This window comes from Conger conger, chromosome 18 (genome assembly GCF_963514075.1).
Source record: "Conger conger chromosome 18, fConCon1.1, whole genome shotgun sequence".
Classification (NCBI taxonomy): Eukaryota; Metazoa; Chordata; class Actinopteri; order Anguilliformes; family Congridae; genus Conger; species Conger conger.
This window is the reverse complement of record NC_083777.1, coordinates 27,563,327-27,580,776: the sequence shown is the minus strand read 5'-3', so window position 1 is coordinate 27,580,776 and position 17,450 is coordinate 27,563,327. Positions and strand designations below refer to the sequence as shown.

General features: G+C 47.9%; 1 protein-coding gene across 19 annotated transcripts in view; it reads left to right on the top strand.

Annotated features, from left to right (window-relative positions):
* The window catches only part of LOC133117882 (neurexin-1a-like), a 366,671-nt gene that overhangs the window by 119,514 nt on the left and 229,707 nt on the right, over positions 1 to 17,450 (top strand). For 13 of the 19 annotated variants that reach the window (XM_061227369.1, XM_061227376.1, XM_061227372.1 and 10 more), the window contains 3 exons: positions 1,005 to 1,028; positions 2,222 to 2,383; positions 11,129 to 11,570. In XM_061227369.1, coding sequence (XP_061083353.1) covers positions 1,005 to 1,028; positions 2,222 to 2,383; positions 11,129 to 11,570 — 628 coding nt within the window. The remainder of the gene's footprint in view (positions 1 to 1,004; positions 1,029 to 2,221; positions 2,384 to 11,128; positions 11,571 to 17,450) is intronic. The other 6 variants (XM_061227383.1, XM_061227382.1, XM_061227381.1 and 3 more) reach the window with 1 other exon arrangement.

The following is a 17,450-nucleotide window of genomic DNA, read 5'->3' as shown; positions in this document are numbered from 1 at the left end:
GTTCCCACTCTGAATACAGAACAGGTGAGGGAACTGCCCCAGTTGAAGTTACAGGGCTAGGGAGAGAGGAACGAACGAACGAACAAACAAACAAAAGAGAACAGCAAAAAAAGTTTCTCTGGTAACATACCCCGTTCAGAGCTGCCCCTGCTCAGGTTGTGGGAAACTCTTTGAAACGGAAGTGGAAGAAAAAAAAGATAATGGTAATGAAATGATGAGCTAGCATTGCATATGTAAAAGCATGCTTAGTGGGGCGGGCGAGGGGGGGCGAGGGGGGGGGGGCGAGGCAGAGCTCCATACTCTTCATTCTGTGTCCAGAATCTCCTTTGCTTTGTCTCATTGCAGTAAAGTGATCCTAAAGTCCATCAATATGACCGAAGGAGGCATGGGCGTTGTCACGTATCCCATGATGCTTTGTTAATTACGGGCGACAGGATTTGGCGCGATCCGAACTGGCCAAGAAATGGAACAAAAAAAATTAATAAATAAATACATATAATCAAAAAAATCTAAATAAACCAGGACTTTGGTTACAGAGGGGCCTGCTGATGCGCTTTAGGTCTTTTGAGCCATTTGATGTCTGTCAGTCATGTACCGCCAAAAGAGGAGGTGGGAAGAGGTGGAGGAGCCCAGCGCAGGGATGGGGATGCTGAGGGGCGGGGATGGAGGGGTCTGGGGGGGTCAGATTCTGAGTCTCTGCGTGTGTTTTTAGGGAGTAGAAGATCTCACGGTCGGGTCCCGGCACCACCGTGGAGCAACCTCGCTAGTCTGCTTTTTTTTCCTTGTTAAAACTTATTTTGCCCTTTTTCTATGTTACTAACATGCTTTAAGAAACTAACCTGTCATTCATGGAATGTGTCATTCTACTAACCGAAACCTTATTTAACGTTCGAAAACAAACAGACAATGTACTAACCTGTCAGTGACCATCATATATTTTTTGAGTAACAATCGTTATTCTGTTCACAGTTTTTAATTTCCTTTCTCCCCCCTTTTCCACAAAGCACTCAGGCATTGGACACGCTATGGTAAACAAACTACATTGTTCGGTAGATATCATTCTAATTGTCTCTTAGTTTGGGTTTGCCTTGTGTTTCTTTCCGTTCTTTACCGTAGACGTCATTAACAGAAAAGGGAACTGCGGTTGGTACTCTTCAGCTTACTTTTTTCCAACAGCCTCTTTATTTTCCGGTCATTCGTTGGTTTTCTCCTCCTTGTTTTTACCCGTCTTCCTGTCCACTTCTGTTTGATTCACCCCCCTCAGGAGCATCGTTTTTTCGAGCCTTTTGCATCAGGCGGTGGTTGACAAGGAGACGCTCTCCTGGCTGGCTCGCCTGTTGCTCATTGGCTCAGTCAGCTCTATGACCATTCACTCTGCATGGCATGCGCTCTGAGTGCCTGCTGCGATTGGCCAGCTTTACCCATGTGTCCTAACCTGATTCGCTGGAAAGCCGTTGTTGTAGTTCTTGTTTGTTTTTTTAATTTTATTTCATTTTTTTTTTTTATTACTAATTATTGTTTTAGACCATCGTTGTGATGCTGCATGCACACGAGTCTGTGCGCCATCACGTGGATTTGGTTTGTTTTTCCGACTAATATCATTCTTCGATTTGACCCAGTTTTTAATCCAGAAAAACCCTTTTCCTTTTGCGTGTGCTTGCGCGCAAAAGGAAAGTGACAGCATGGTTCTTTGTGAGTTTTTTATTTTGCCTCTATTAACAAATGCAAATTGTGGTTGTGCTTCTAATGGCTTGAGCTGTTGATCTAACCCCGTGGCACACTGTTGTTTTGTTTTAATTTTGTTTTTACATAGAAACAAACTGCTTAACATACTAATATGTACCCTAGCGAAACTAACCTAGAATACATTCTACTAACACCATTTTTGTGTCTGCTAAATTCCTTTTTGAGTTGCAGTAGGGGCAATACTAACATATTAGTTTGGAAAATCAGTAACCTCCCTACCTAACTAGTTTAGCTTCTTTTCACGGGGGCTTGCAGACTACAATGCAATACCAAACTGGACAAAATAAAATAAAAAACAAGAAAAAAAAAAAAGAAAAAAACGAAACAGACATGAAAATGGGTTTCAGAACAAAAACACATAGTGAGTGGATAGAGCTTAGGAAAACAAGTTCCTAGGCCTGAAGAGGAACAAGCCCATCTGCAGCCTATAGGTGTCCAAGTATAGCGTGTCCTTTTCCTGTGCTTTGTTGCCTAGGTAACAATATCTGTGGATGGAATTCTCACCACCACGGGATATACACAAGAGGACTACACCATGCTAGGGTCCGATGACTTTTTCTATGTCGGGGGCAGTCCTAGCACGGCCGACTTGCCGGGATCGCCCGTTAGCAACAACTTTATGGGTTGCCTGAAAGAGGTAAACACCACCCCCGCTGTCTGCGTGTGCTCTTCTGAGTGCACTTCTACGGCTGCACCCTAACCCCCCCCTAACCCCCTTCAGAGAGCCCTGCTCTGGAGAACGCAAGATTAGTATGCACACTATTGTAAAGGCCCAGCACAGGACTTCATTGTCTGGAGCACTTCATTCTGTTTGCAGAACACTGGTCGCTGGAGTTTCGGTGATTCAAGAATACAAATATGAATTATTTTTCGAATTCTATTTATAAATCCCCAAGACACAGTCCAACTGACATCCAACTAAATAAAGTAACTAAATCAAATACATAATAAATAATATTAAAGCCTAACCGAATTCATGGGAGTGAGAATGGCGACTCGGACCGTGAAATCAGCTTCTTCCCGTGAAATTGGGCTCCTCCCGTGTAATCGATCGTTTTTTTCCGTGAAATGGTGCAATATGCTGCGTTTTTTTGCGAGATATGTGTATTGAAGCTTAGGAAATTGAAATTGACCGAAAGTTTTCGTGAACTCGGCAGTGCCCTAGGCGCGATGATAAATATTTACTATATCTTCCAAAAACTTTATTTCAATTTCAATGCAATATACTTTGCATCTTCATATCGTCTCACTTCATATTTATTTCCGCCACACTTTGCCGTTCGCATTCACCCCCTTTTTTCATTTTTCTAAAGAACATGCGCTATTAATTTTACATCTGAAGTTTAATGGGGATTGGCCTTCCCATCTGGAGCTCTGAGAGACACAGAAAGCTGCCCTTCGGTTATCTTCATTTCAGAAACTTTCTTCTTCTCTCTTTTCGGTGAACTGCTGTTTTTCCCCCTCGCACTGGACCCAGGCCTGTCCCCCGTCTCACTGTCTGTCCTGCCTCTAGCGGAGTGTGTGTCCTGCGTCGCCTCTAGTGTTTTGTGTGTCTTGCGTCTTCTCTAGCAGAGTGTGTGTCCCCTGTCTTCTCTAGCGGAGTGTGTGTCCCCTGTCTTCTCTAGCGGAGTGTGTGTCCTGCATCTCCTCTAGCGGAGTGTGTGTCCCCCGTCTTCTCTAGCGGAGTGTGTGTCTTGCGTCTTCTCTAGCGGAGTGTGTGTCCTGTGTCTTCTCTAGCGGAGTGTGTGTCCTGCATCTCCTCTAGCGGAGTGTGTGTCCCCCGTCTTCTCTAGCGGAGTGTGTGTCCCCCGTCTTCTCTAGCGGAGTGTGTGTCCCCCGTCTTCTCTAGCGGAGTGTGTGTCCCCCGTCTTCTCTAGCGGAGTGTGTGTCCCCCGTCTTCTCTAGCGGAGTGTGTGTCCTGCGTCTCCTCTAGAGGAGTGTGTGTCCTGCATCTTCTCTAGCAGAGTGTGTGTCCCCTGTCCCCTCTAGCAGAGTGTGTGTCCTGTGTCTCCTCTAGCAGAGTGTCCCCTGTCCCCTCTAGCAGAGTGTGTGTCCTGTGTCCCCTCTAGCGGAGTGTGTGTCCTGCGTCTTCTCTAGCGGAGTGTGTGTCCCCTGTCCCCTCTAGAGGAGTGTGTGTCCTCACGGTGCCGCAGCGCTGGGCTCTGGGGCCTCCCAGTGTCGAGCGGCCCAGGGCAGGCCAGATGTCATCGCTCCTGCGTCGCTCCTGAGCCGCTCCCGCCTCGCTCCTGCCTCGCCCCTGCGTCGCCCCTGCGTTCCCTCAGTCCCCTCTCCATCTCCGCAGCGCCGGGGCAGCTGCTGCTGCCGTAAACACGCTTTATGTGGAGGGGCCCCAGCGGCGTTACCTGCGAAGGCAACGGATGTCCTTGTTTTCACTGCTGCTTAAACACACCAATCAAAGCCCTTGATTTAAGTGCGGCTGGGGTTTTTTTTTTTTTCGGGTCTAATACTAGAAGACCCTGTGGTTCTCCAGAACCAGAGCTTGGATCGTTCGCCTGTGCTGAGTGCTGGGGGTGTTCTAAGCGCAATGGTCCGTCTTCCACTGGTTCCACCGGGTATCCCGGACTTTCACAGTCACAGAAAGCACACTGCTGGTTCTCGTTGTAGGATTTTGGCTTCTTGTTTCATTACGAGGGCCTTGCCCTGATTAGCTTCTCTTGTGACACCGCATCGCCACCCCAAGTGCTTACTCGACACTAGAGCAGTATGCTGTAGGTAGTCATTCTCGTTCTGCGCACTTTTTAAAATGCGAGAAGTGGAATGGGCCCATTTCCGTAGGTGTGTGTCCTTAACAGGGTTTGGCTGAATTCCTTTTCAATTCAGTTAATTCTTTGAAAAATCCTCATGGAACATCAGTCAATGGACTTCATCTTGAATGATATTCTTGATTGACGTCACTGAAATGACCGTGGCCCTGACCGTTTTTGCCTCGGGCATTTTTCATATTTTCCGTGCACATTCTGTGATTTATCATCCAAATGATCCGGTCAGATTCTCTAAAGGATTATTTGTATTATTTGCTGTGATCCTTACAGGGCGCAGAGTCTGGCGTCTATCCGCGTGTGTGTAATTAAAGTGAAGCAGTCTGTCAGAGGACATCTTCTGCCTTATTCTGCATCTGTCTGTTTCCGTGCTCCTCACCGTCGGCTAGGAAATGAAAAGACCTGTCTGCCAGCCATCGATCGCTCTGCTTTGAACACTCTAAAACCACTGATATTTTACCCATTTATGATTCTCAGACCTACAATGAAGACACAAATTACACTTCTGTCAGTCCTTGTCAATACAAAATCCATTTCAAGAGAAAGGCACATGTGAAAGTGTCATTTCCAGTTTAACTTTTTTCCACTCTTGAGGGAACAAAATGTTTTCCAATTTTCCAATAATATCACTATTTCCTTAGGGTAAATGTGCCGTCTTTTTAGTTTGTGGATGTTACTGATAAGAATTAAAGCACGGCTGCTGTGGTGTTAGTATTCAGCGAGTGCACTCTTGCCGTTCATAGTTAATTCCCTATTAAAGCAGCCACCCTCTCACACAGTGGTCCCCGGTTGATTACCCGCTCAGACTGTGGTCCCCGGTTGATGACCCTCTCACACAGTGGTCCCCGGTTGATTACCCGCTCAGACTGTGGTCCCCGGTTGATGACCCTCTCACACAGTGGTCCCCGGTAGATGACCCGCTCAGACTGCGGTCCCCGGTTGATGACCCTCTCACACTTTGGTCCCCGGTTCATGACACACCACAGTACAGTTATAGGAGTTACGCTGTAGATGTTGCACCACCACCAACCAATTCAGGATCAGTTTCTTGTCTCCGATCTTCTCTGAAACCTGCACACACATTGCACTCTGATCTGCCCGTGGGTGCTAAGAGCTTGCCCTGGCAGGGTCATACTGGCACTGCGGGAGACGGCATTTCGCCTCGGTCCCTGGTTGACTACAGCCGGTCGTGTGTGGGAGCGGGTCACGGATCTCCCAGACAGCTCTCAGCTCCGTGTAGACCCAGTTTCAGGAGCTCCTGCACCTGCCCTTTCCCCGGGCGGTCTGCATCGATTGCCTTTCCCCCCGCACACCGTCTGTTCTGCTTCCAGCTGTCAGGGCTGCAGTCTCTCTCCAGTCTCCGGGAGGCCCGCTCCTCCGCGGTAGATTGTTCCAGAACCTTTGCCACTCGACTTTCGGAAAATAACAGTTTTTTTTTTTGCCGGCTCGTTATACTTTATTTCATTTTGGCAGCGCTGCAATATTTTAGTGATGTGAATATTTCATTTTTCTCCCCCTCTCCTTCTACTTTGGAGGTGCTTATAAATATATTACCTAAATGTAGAGGAGGGGGGGGGGAGGAACTAAATTCAATAAATGTGCAGCTATATGAATACAATAACAAGTATTTATTGCGTTATGGTATTGAATCTGCGTAATTGAACGGGGAGTTATGTTCCCCGTTCTGATGCAGTGCGCGCAGTCTTCCCAGTCGGCTGTGCCCAGATTGCCGATATCAAACTGTTTGTGCTGTGGCTGGCTCCGTGCTAATACGCTCCCTCTGGTGGTGTCCCTTTGTTCCCCATTGTTAAGCCCGTTTTATTTCGCTTGGCGCTCAACACAATATAATGACGGCGAGGAAAAAAAAGGAAAATTATTACTGTAGCTGCGGCCCGAGAGTTCTTTGAGTTTATTTGAGTTTATTTTTTGTAGGTTTTATTTTATTTTATTTTTTTGATGAGTTTTACTGTGCATTAGCGGAGCTGTACTGGGCAGAGCCGGAAGCTTATGGCCCAGGCATGTTAGGCAGGCAGCTAACTGTCTCCCCACAGCTTTCGTTCAGAGACCTGGTTGTCACACTTGACAGTTTTATCTTTTTTTTTAGGGTGGGGTTGCAAGAATCAACTCATAATAACAAGATTTTACTATTTGCCTTTTAAAAATAGCTTGGCGCTATTTTGAAGAATAAGTGGACTGTTCCTCAAAGTTTCTTGTGTTGTGTTTTTTTGTTTTTTTCTTTGTTTCTTTATATTTCTGAAGGTAGAATCCAAATGATTGCTGCAGAGGTATGGAGTCACCGGTCTCTGCTACCTATAATGCAGTCGCATGCCGATAGTGACAATGCAAGCTAGATTATCATACTGCAGGGACACATAACTACTACCATGGTAAGACTGCAGATGGTCTGTATGGTCATTTCGATTTTTTTAATTTTTTTTTTCAATCAACACAATGGATTCAAAAAGTGTGATCCAAAACAGGCAGTAAAGCTTGCCTCTGTCTATTAACCACTGTTCAATCCAGCCGCAAACATGAATAAATAAATAAAGTGGACATGTTTTACGCTTATATGTGACATGGCGGTAATAGCTTCCCCGCTTCAGGAAAGTGGGGCAGGTGGTAGCCAGTGTTTTAATATTTTATTTTATGAATCCTTTTAATGGCATGCAAATTATAAAACTGGGAGAGCTCTCGTGTTAATATAGGTGATTATGGCCACATAAAAAATCCATAACTATGAATTTGGAAATGATCAAACAGGATGGTGTGAGCCCCTGTTGCCATGGGAATATTGATGCCAAATTTTATTAGTTAAGTGTCTTATCTCGCGGGCTACAATCACTAAGACGACGTGCTTCGAGGTGATTTAAGAGACGCCGTGAATATGTCATGTTTGCTTTGTCATGACTTTCAGTAATTCACGTTCGCGGTATTTGGCGTTTTTAGTACGTTGGCCACACTGATGCATACAGGAGCAGTCTGTCAGAGGCTAGTGATTTGTATTGGGTTCTGGCGTCCCTGCCGTGGAGTTCACTATCTCGGTCTCCGTGTGATTTAATCCCTGTGCTAAAACTCCCGTATCGAAGCCCATCTGAATGTGTGGCGTCCATATATATATTTCTCCTCTCTTTTTCACACAGGGAGGGCAGTTATAGTAGTATTTGTTTTATAGTATAGTTGTAGAAATGCGTGTCTCATTCTGGACGGCGATGGTAAAAACAAAATCACACTGCTTGTTTGGACTTTTAGCCTTTCGCGAACACTTTCCTGCACTTAGATGGACTTACGTAATTACACGGGCGGTGAGCGTGAATCAAGGTTGAATGGCGGGCTTTGATGCTGGAAGAGTTTCTGTTGAATGTGGTGAGCGTTGAGCAGACAGTACTGCAGGTCAGTGACCCTCGGAGCTGATTCATACACTGGCAGTGTGCTCACATAAAGAGGATTATTCACACCTCTGCTGAAAACGTAGAGGTCCAAATATTGTCCTTTTCTTTGGATCGCATTAGTATGTTTGATCACACGTTTGCGGATACATCTCTCCCTCTCTCCCCTGCCTACACACACACACAGATTTACAGTGCATGTCGTATTTTAGTTTACACATACACATTCACATACAATTCACTCGCATGTATGCGCCCAAACACATATGCACACACACACACACACACACACACACACACACACAGATTTACAGTGTATGTCCCATTTTAGTTTACTTCAGAAGCATCCCTATGCATACACATTCCCATGCAATGTACACATGCACACACCCTCACACATACGCGCGCACACACACACACACACACACACACACACACACACACGTACACACACTTCGGGTGGATGGCAGTGAAATCCGCTGTACACTCAGGAAAAACAGGAGGTAGAAACTGCTTCGCATCAAGCCGCGTGTGCGTCCACTCAAACCCTTATGGATTAATTCATTAGCTGAATGGGCTAATAATGATCGCTAATGCCATTCTGAGGCAATTACCCCCGGTCCTTATACCACTGTAAATACACTGCTAACAGTAAATAAAGTCAATAGCGCTTAAGAAAAATAATAATAAAACAAAAAACCTTTCACTCTACAGTATCTGGACGTGGGCCAGCCTGGTTATAACTGCGCTGTCTGTAGCGCTCGTCACAGTGAAAACGGACAGTGTGCCTCCGCAGCCTGACCTGGCTCAAAGGGCACAAATAAAACCCTGTCAGGTAAAACAGATTGTTCCCTCAGTTATTCATCGACTATGATTAACACCAGGCTAATGCGTCCCGTCGATATTTCTGCGACGCGCGGGCCCCTTTTTTTGGAGCCCTGCCGTTGAGGTTCCGGGCGCGGCGTTGAGGTTCCCGCCCTGACGGCAGGGCGGCGGGGTTTGACGAGCCTCGCGCGTCTCGGCTCCGGTCCAGTCGATAGCCGCCTGTCCTCCGCTCTCCGTCAGGAAATGGAGAGCGAGAGACGGCGAGTCTGGGATATGTCGGAACGTGACCTTTTAACTGATTTACCGGCTCCCTGTGACGTCGTAGCGACGGTCGCCGTGTTGCTATTAGACCGCGACCGCGTTATGATCGTGTTACAACACGGGCTGGGATGACAGCAGCCCCCCCCCGGCCCCCTCCTCTAACTGTAGTCCTTGTAAGAGGATTCAGAACTCATCCTCTTGTCCTCGACCTGCCCTCTCCCCCCACCGCTTTTTAAAACCATTTCCTGTCTGTGCATGTGCTTGTACGCGCGTCCGTACTTGTGTGTGTGTGTACGTGCTTGTCTGCATGCTTGTGTGTGTGAGTGTCCGTGCTTGTGTGTGTGTGTGTGTACGTGCTTGTGTGTGTGTGTGTGTGTACATGCTTGTGTGTGTGTGTGTGTGTGTGTGTGTGTGTGTGTGTGTGTGTGTGTGTGTGTGTGTGGTCGCTTGCTTGCGTCTTTGTATGTGTGTGTGTGCGTGTGTGCTTGTGTTGTGTGTGGGTACCGTTGATTAATTTAGATGTTTAGAAATGGTTTTTGAAAAGGACATCCATCATCCGGAGCGTTTATTTTAATCCCAGGCGCCGGTGCGGGGCTTGGTCAGCGTTTTCCTCCCCCTACACCTGCGATGCAGACAGCTGTTACCCCCCCCCCTCCTCTCCCTCCCCTCCCCCGGTCATCAGCGCACACTGCATAAAGGAGGGATGTCTGCCTCCACCTCCAGAGCTGTCAGCTCCGAGCCCTTCCTTTCTGCTTTAGCACAGATACGGTGCCAGGTATTCCCCTCTTGCACTTCTGAGTGTGATAATTAAAGATGCCTGGAGCACATTAATTGTTCAGATAAGCACAGAAGCGGCTCGTCTGATTGAAATTCCTGACGCATTACCACCTTTTTTTAAATTTTCTTTTTCACCTACATGTCATTAGCTCACCCCTGGCAAACGTTCAAACAGAAATTGAATTAAAACGGAAGATTTTATTTAATACCTCGCAATTTGCCACATGGCTTTTAATTTATCGTCGGGGGCTGGAGGGGAAAAAGCCCCGCCCCTGTCACCAGCCCTGACTCCGCCCACGCGACTGGCAGCGGGGGATTGGACGGAGACACGCGAGTGGCGCTGTTTTCCTCTAATGAGCCCGCGGCCACAGGAGGCTAATGGCGGTGCTTTATGCGTTTGGGCTAGCAATGGCTGGCGCTAGCGCCAGTGCATCATCGCTGTGATGAAAAGGCGTCGCCGTGGAGATAAAACTGCAGGTGTTGCAGTCGCGCGTTCCCGCTGCCCTCGTGCCAGGGTAGTTTGCCTATGGAGGGATTCCAGCGTATCGACGTCCTTTCACGCTTGACCAGAGTTTATATTGTAGGAAAAATCAATGTGTGAGTGGATGTCGGTGGAAAAGGCGCTTTCATTTGTTCAACGTTCACCGGCAATTATACCCGTCCGTTAGCAGGGATCAGAGTGACCTCAGAGTCTCTTTTTTTTTATTTAACGTATCCCAGGCCTCCGTAGCCTGCGCGCGAGGTGTTCACCACAGAGATGACAATGTTGCAGCGGCTGAGTCCGTGTGTGGAAGATCTCTTTCCTAAGCCGACGGAGAGAGAGAGAGAGAAGTGTATCTCTGAGAGACAGACAGGGCCGCTCTGTCAGGCGTCTGCGGGGAGCAGGGAGAGGGGCTCTGTGGCACATTATCACCTCTCCCTGTTCACCCCCCATCCACGACGCGCACCGCAGCCGGGCCAACGCAACGCTTATTAAATTACTGCCTTTTATTTATTTCATTTCTTTTTTTTTTTCCACCAAGGTGCAAAGATAAACATGATATTTTCACTCTGGCACTCTCAGCTGCATCTTAAACTAGCTGCATTTTGTGAGCCCGTTAAGTCCATAATTGGATATTAGGCGCACGTATCATATCCTTTTGGTTGGCGCAATAATTCTGACAACAATTACAGTTTCGTTTGTTGATTTTCTGCCCGTGTTCTGCAAACAGAATTCTGACTTCCAAGATAATGTTTACAAAAAAAAAAATATTAACAATAACTATTCTGTGATCCGGCTGCACAAATTTCTCTGTTACTGTGTCCCCTGTGAAATGTTGAGATGTTAACCGCGTCCCTGCCGTTGTGGAACAGGTAGTGTATAAAAACAACGATGTGAGGCTGGAGCTGTCGCGTCTGGCCAAGCAGAGCGACCTGAAGATGAAGGTGCACGGCATGGTGGCCTTCAAGTGCGAGAACGTGGCCACGCTGGAGCCCATCGCCTTCGAGACGCCCGAGTCCTACGTCACGCTCAGCAAGTGGAACGCCAAGAAGACGGGCTCCGTGTCCTTCGACTTCCGCACCACCGAGCCCAACGGGCTGCTGCTCTTCAGCCACGGCAAGCCCAAGCAGCCGCACAAGGACGCCAAGGGCCCCCAGGCGCTCAAGGTGGACTTCTTCGCCATCGAGATGCTGGACGGACACCTCTACCTGCTGCTGGACATGGGCTCCGGCACCACCAAGACCCGGGCCGTCAACAGGAAGGTCAACGACGGGGAGTGGTACCACGTGGACTTCCAGAGGGACGGCAGATCAGGTATGGCCCGGCCTCGTCGATGTATACGTATCGATATCCCTTTTCACTTAGCCGCGTATCGCCTGCTCTCTCCCTCCGCTCTAAATAAGGGTAGTGTTACAGCCTGTTCTATTCTGGTGCCCGTAGATACGCCGGTCGCTCGTACACGGTGCGGTTTTTGTAAAAGTGCCTTTTAATTGAATACGTATACGTTTAAAACGCAATGCTAGAACAATAAAAGCTCGTCTGAGCGTAAAGAAACCAAACAAAATGGCGCACGCAGCAGCACTTACGGCATGTTGGCGTGTTTCCGTGTAGCGTGTTCTCCCGCCTCGTGTACCTACCGCCCGGGACGCACATGCATATTACATGGGCCCTGCATTACACGGGGCGGAGCGGGCCGTGTTCTACACGCCGCGGGGCTCGTCCCGTAGACCCGCTACACGGCGGGACCTCGGCTGTCTGAACGCAGCGAGCCAGCGAGCCCCTCTTCCCGCCGTGAGCGTTCGCCGTCGCCGCGGATACCCGCCGGTCCGCCCGCCCGCGCGCTCTGCCTCACGTGCACGAGCGCCCCGGCGTGGGCGTGCACGCTCACGGCCGTTTCCCCTCCGCCGAGGGCTCGCGGTGTCACGCCGAAAATGAGGTTCGCCCCTCTCCGGGTCTCGTCTCCGCTTGGAGTGGGAATTAGACTGACTGTTTCACCACCCCTTCACACTGTCGGCTCATAAAATAAAATAAAAATCTGATTTTACCCCCTTTGGAAAAAAAAGGGAGCTTTAAAAAATATATATATAGACGTTTCTCCTGTGTGACTGAAGGCATCCATTTAAGTAAATTACAAAGAAAAACTGAAAAGGTCCGTCTTTCATTTCTCCTTCAAGGACTTTTTTTATTCTCAATGACTCTACGCGTTCAGTGCCTCGCTTCTGAAATAATTGGTGCCACTTGATATTTATATGGTCAGGGCATCAGAATGTGCTCTCCATCACTGAGTTCACTAAATTATGCAAACCTATGACCACCATTTTAGCTGCAGTTCGCTTAAAACTGGTGACAATTTTTTTATATAATCAATTATTTTCTTAAACCGCCTTCAGCTTAATTAATCTCTCTTTCTTTCTCTCTCTCTTTCTCACTCTCCCTCTCATATTCAGTGAATTTATATTCAGAGCGTTTCTATGGTAACAATAAAGGACACTCTTAAATATTGGTGCAGATATTGTTTTTCGGATTGTAGTTTTTAGTGTTACAAGGGTTATTGTTATTCATTCTGTTTGGTTATCACATTATTTTGACAAAGGGAAACATTTTTACTGCTTATGCAACACTTTATACGAATGCCAATTTCCCTGACATGACTGATGTTAATGTGGCCAACAAAATATTTATGAGGGTTTGAGCAAATGCTTGGGTAGTTCAGTATGGATGTGAACAGCTGCGACGTGAGAGATACAATCAAATCCAGCTTTAAGCATGGATTTTGAGACGGGGCTTTGAAGATGGGTTTGAAAATTAATTATTCATCCCGGCACTGGAGGAGATCAGTAGCATATTAAAGAAAAGATGGGTCTACGTACCAGAAACAATTGTGACTCCAGCGTTTAGCTTCATTAAAACACATCTGCAGTCGCTCAGAATCTTCCTTTTATCCCACTATGAAAATACACCCCTGCCCTCTCCCCCCCCCCATTCTTCCCCTCTCCTCCTTTCTCTCACCTTCTCTTCTTCCTTTTTCCCTCTCTCTGTTTCTCTCCTCCCTTTACCTAACTGTCTGCTCTGGCTGAGTTGCCATGGAAACCCGGGCCCGTGTCCCACAGGAGTGAGTTTATAGTGCTGTGTGTTCTGCTGAGCAGCGTGGTAATGAAATTTCAGCCCCCCCCCCCCCCCCCCTTCCAAACCTACAGTCTGGCCATGGGCACCACAGCCCCCCCCCCTCTCTGAACACTGTGAGGGGGGGGCTATGGATCCGCTGTGTGGCTTTGGGTCTAATTCCCTCTTGCTGTTGCTTTCCCCTGACACAGAGAATGCAGGTCACCCACATCCATGCTGAAATGTGTTGCACAAATTAAATGGCTCAAGCATTGAACTTTTCCCCCAAATTTAAAGTCCAACACAACCTTTGGTAACAGGTGTGCATTGCTTTTAATCAAGCATTCAGGCCTGAGAATAAAAGATGGCACACTGCATACGAAGCTTGTTTTTCCATTTGCGCATAATTTCTTTTTTTTGTATTTATTTATTTGAGTTTCTGTGCTCGCAGACCCAGTATGCAGTCCTTGGATGTGAAAAGTTAACATTTTGCTATTGCTGTTGTTGTGCAGCATTTGGGAAAGTCCAAATAACTTAGCACTCATTCTTCCTTCTTGTTATCAAAGAAAAGGCATTGAGGAAAAGCTTAATTAACCAAACAAACCACACATCTATTGGCCCTGTTTTGGCAACAACGGCAGTGCGAACACTTGGCACTATGCTAAATTGGAGGCTGATGTAGTCCAGATGGGAAATAACCGGTTCCTGGACTAAGAGCCATCATGAATAGGTTGCGTGGGTGGGCTGGATTCTTCACATGTTGTACAGGAAGAATCTGCGTGCCTGATTGATCTTCAGGTGATGGTCTGCCATCCAGCTTTAGATTTTGTGTAGGTAAGCTGAGACACAGTCTGAGACCAGTGTATCGGAGGGGGGGGGACCAAGGACTGAACCCTGGGGAACACCTATAGAGAGGCTATGACTCAGATCTCACAACCACTCGTACTGGAAGGAGTGAATGATGATTTAGGAAACAAATTAATGAGATAATAAATGGCTGATGTGATTTTGCATAATGAAACTCTCACCTCACCCACGGGTAGTTTATTCCTCTTAATCCAACCTGTTTTACAACAATGCCGCAAGTGTGCTACTCTCAATTCACAACATTACCAAAATTGAGCTGGATATGGCTTCACTTCACACCTCTGTGAGTTAGAGTTTGACTCTTGCACCTTGACTGCGAAAATAGAGCCCCAGAGCACACGTTTTCTTGTCAAGTTGATTGTCAATTAGCACCGAACTGAAGAGGGCGGGGGATGAGGGGATCACATGAACGGAGAAGATCTCATCAAGCCTCTCTCTCTTCCTTTAGAAGATGAGTCTTGGAGCAGGGCCCAACACAGAGCTTACCTGGCTCACACTAAGTGTTCCTGTCCAAATGCATTGTGGGAAGCCTTATAAGTGGACGACCTGCACTCGAGCAGAAGGACATTGTTGAAAGCTGCGATAGTCACTCTGCACCACTACACACGTAGGCTCAAAGCATTGTGGGTGCTGTCAATGCAGTTATAATATAACTATAATATGTGAGGACCAGCTTTTCAGATGCAATGATGAGCCACATTTGATATCAATTTGTTGCGTAACTGTACAGGAAGAGAGACGTGTGAATTATTTGAATTTAACTGCCCTTTTTACCTTATGAATATCAAAGTACTTGACGGATGTCCTGTTTTTTTTCCCGGACGGCTGATCTTGTCTGTACTCTGCAGGCTTGGCGCTGGTGCTGCTGCTGCCCACGCCTGCCTGGCTATTTCTGCTTCCCTTTACAGAGGTGTAGTGGGAAATGCTGCTTTGGCTCGTACTCCCTTGTCCAGATGCATTGTGGGATTGTAAAAGAGAAAGCTATCTTCAGCATCGTGATTGCTTTTGCTGTCTCCTGTGTCCATTACGAGCAATGTGTTCACTCCATTGATCCTTGTCACCTCAGTTACACAACGTAACAAACCTCAGAGCTGCTTTTAACCACTACGCGGTCTTAACCTGGACGCTGTACCGGCGTTCAGTTATGGAAAGTCCAAGCCTAAACCGAATTATAATTCATCGGGAATATAGATTACTTGCAATGCAGCTGCAGCGTCAATTTATTATCTGATTAAAACAGTGATTTAGAGTGTTAACGATCGTAATATAAATAATAAAAAGCCGTGGAGGAATACAATTACTGTGTAAAATATGCAGTTTGGGTCGGAAGCTAATCGAGCATCGCGTATTCTGCCGGTGAGAGGGAGTGAACAGTGTTTGGGAGGGAAAAGCAGTGGGCGGGGTGGTGATGAGGCCGTCTCGAGATCCACACGACAACAGTCCTCTCGAGCTCTCAGTCCGTAACATTACACATAAACAGCAATTCTGCCCCTGCAAGTGGGTGTTATTACTGTTATTTAGGGTGGAGGTGCGATCTGTCAATTCAACTAAACACTAAACCATACATTTAAGGTAATAATACCTTGTCCCCCGAGTTCAGTGCTTGTAGATCCTCGATACTTCAGAGTTTGGCGAAATGAGTGACAGCTCTCGTTCTTAAGCTGAGAAAAACGTCCTGCTTGCTAAACCAGGACGTGCCATTATTTCAGTGGCTGAATTCCCTGTCCCCTGATGTGCCGTACATTAGACCTGGGTAATAACAGGATGAAGCGCAGAAGCGCCATGCTAACGCTCCGGCGATATCTCCTTCATAATTCACACGCCTGGAAAGGGCGCTGCGGAGAGCCGGGCGCGGCGTTGGCGGGAGGAGAGCGCGCGGCGTTGGCGGGAGGAGAGCACCGCGCCCTGGCCCCGGCTCCTGATTGGTGGCCCGCCGCCATCCGCAGCAGCTGTGAGCGGGACAGGGCGGGGTCGGCCGCCGTTTTTTAACGGTCCCGCTGCCGCGCGGTTGGGCCGGGGGCGTAATGGCGGCTCTCCGCACGGGGGCCCCGGGCGTGTCTGCTGTGCGGCGACAGACGGCGCTCGTAGACGGCGTCCGTTCCCACGTTCCCGTAAAAAAAAAAACCCGGTTTATTATCGGAGGGTCTATTATGTTCGTTTAATACACTTTCCCGGCACACCGGATGGCAGATAGTGGCGTTCTAAGAATTAGTGATGCCTAATTCTACATTATTTATTAGCTTTGCAAATGCCCTTATCCAGGTTGCCGTGCCTAGTTACAGATTATCCATTTTTATAGCCGTGTAATTACTGAAACTCGCTCAAGGGTGCAGCCGGCCTGTCACACCTATATTTCACACCGCCACCTGTGAGCCCCGGTCCCTAGCTTCAGCACCCAATGAGCAGCACGCTGCCACGCTCTCTGTGCCGTGCTCTCTGTGCCACGCTCTCTGTACCCTGCTCTCTGTACCCTGCTCTCCGGAGCTTTTAACCCCGTCGTGGCTGCGTGCGTCTCGTGTGACGCTGCCATGGCGATAATGAACGCCTGTGTGACGCTGCCATGGCGATAATAAACGCCTGTGTGACGCTGCCATGGCGATAATAAACACCTCGTGTGACGCTGCCATGGCGATAATGAACCCCTGTGTGTGGACAGAAGGGACCCATGGGCTGCGGATGAATAATTGATCATGTGACCGCTGAAAGGAGAACGGGGGGGTGGATGTGACATCACGGGAGTGAGTGAGTCATAAAGCATACGGGGCCGGGGCCTTTCATCACTGTCTGCCATGATTTATTAATCTAAAGAGCCACGTCATCCTGTCAGCCACAACAACGGCAGGGCTACATGATCATCTTCTGTGATGGGTGACACACACCCTTCAGTGACCCCCCCTTTCACACACATGCACACACACATTCACACACTCACTCACACACACACACACTCAAGTACACTCACTCACTCACTCACACACTCACACACACTCACACTCTCAAGTACACTCACTCACTCACTCACACACACACACACACACACTCACACTCTCAAGTACACTCACTCACTCACTCACACACACACACACACACACACACACACTCACACTCTCAAGTACACTCACTCACACACACATACACACACACTCACACTCTCAAGTACACTCACTCACTCACACACACACACACACACACTCACACTCTCAAGTACACTCACTCACACACACA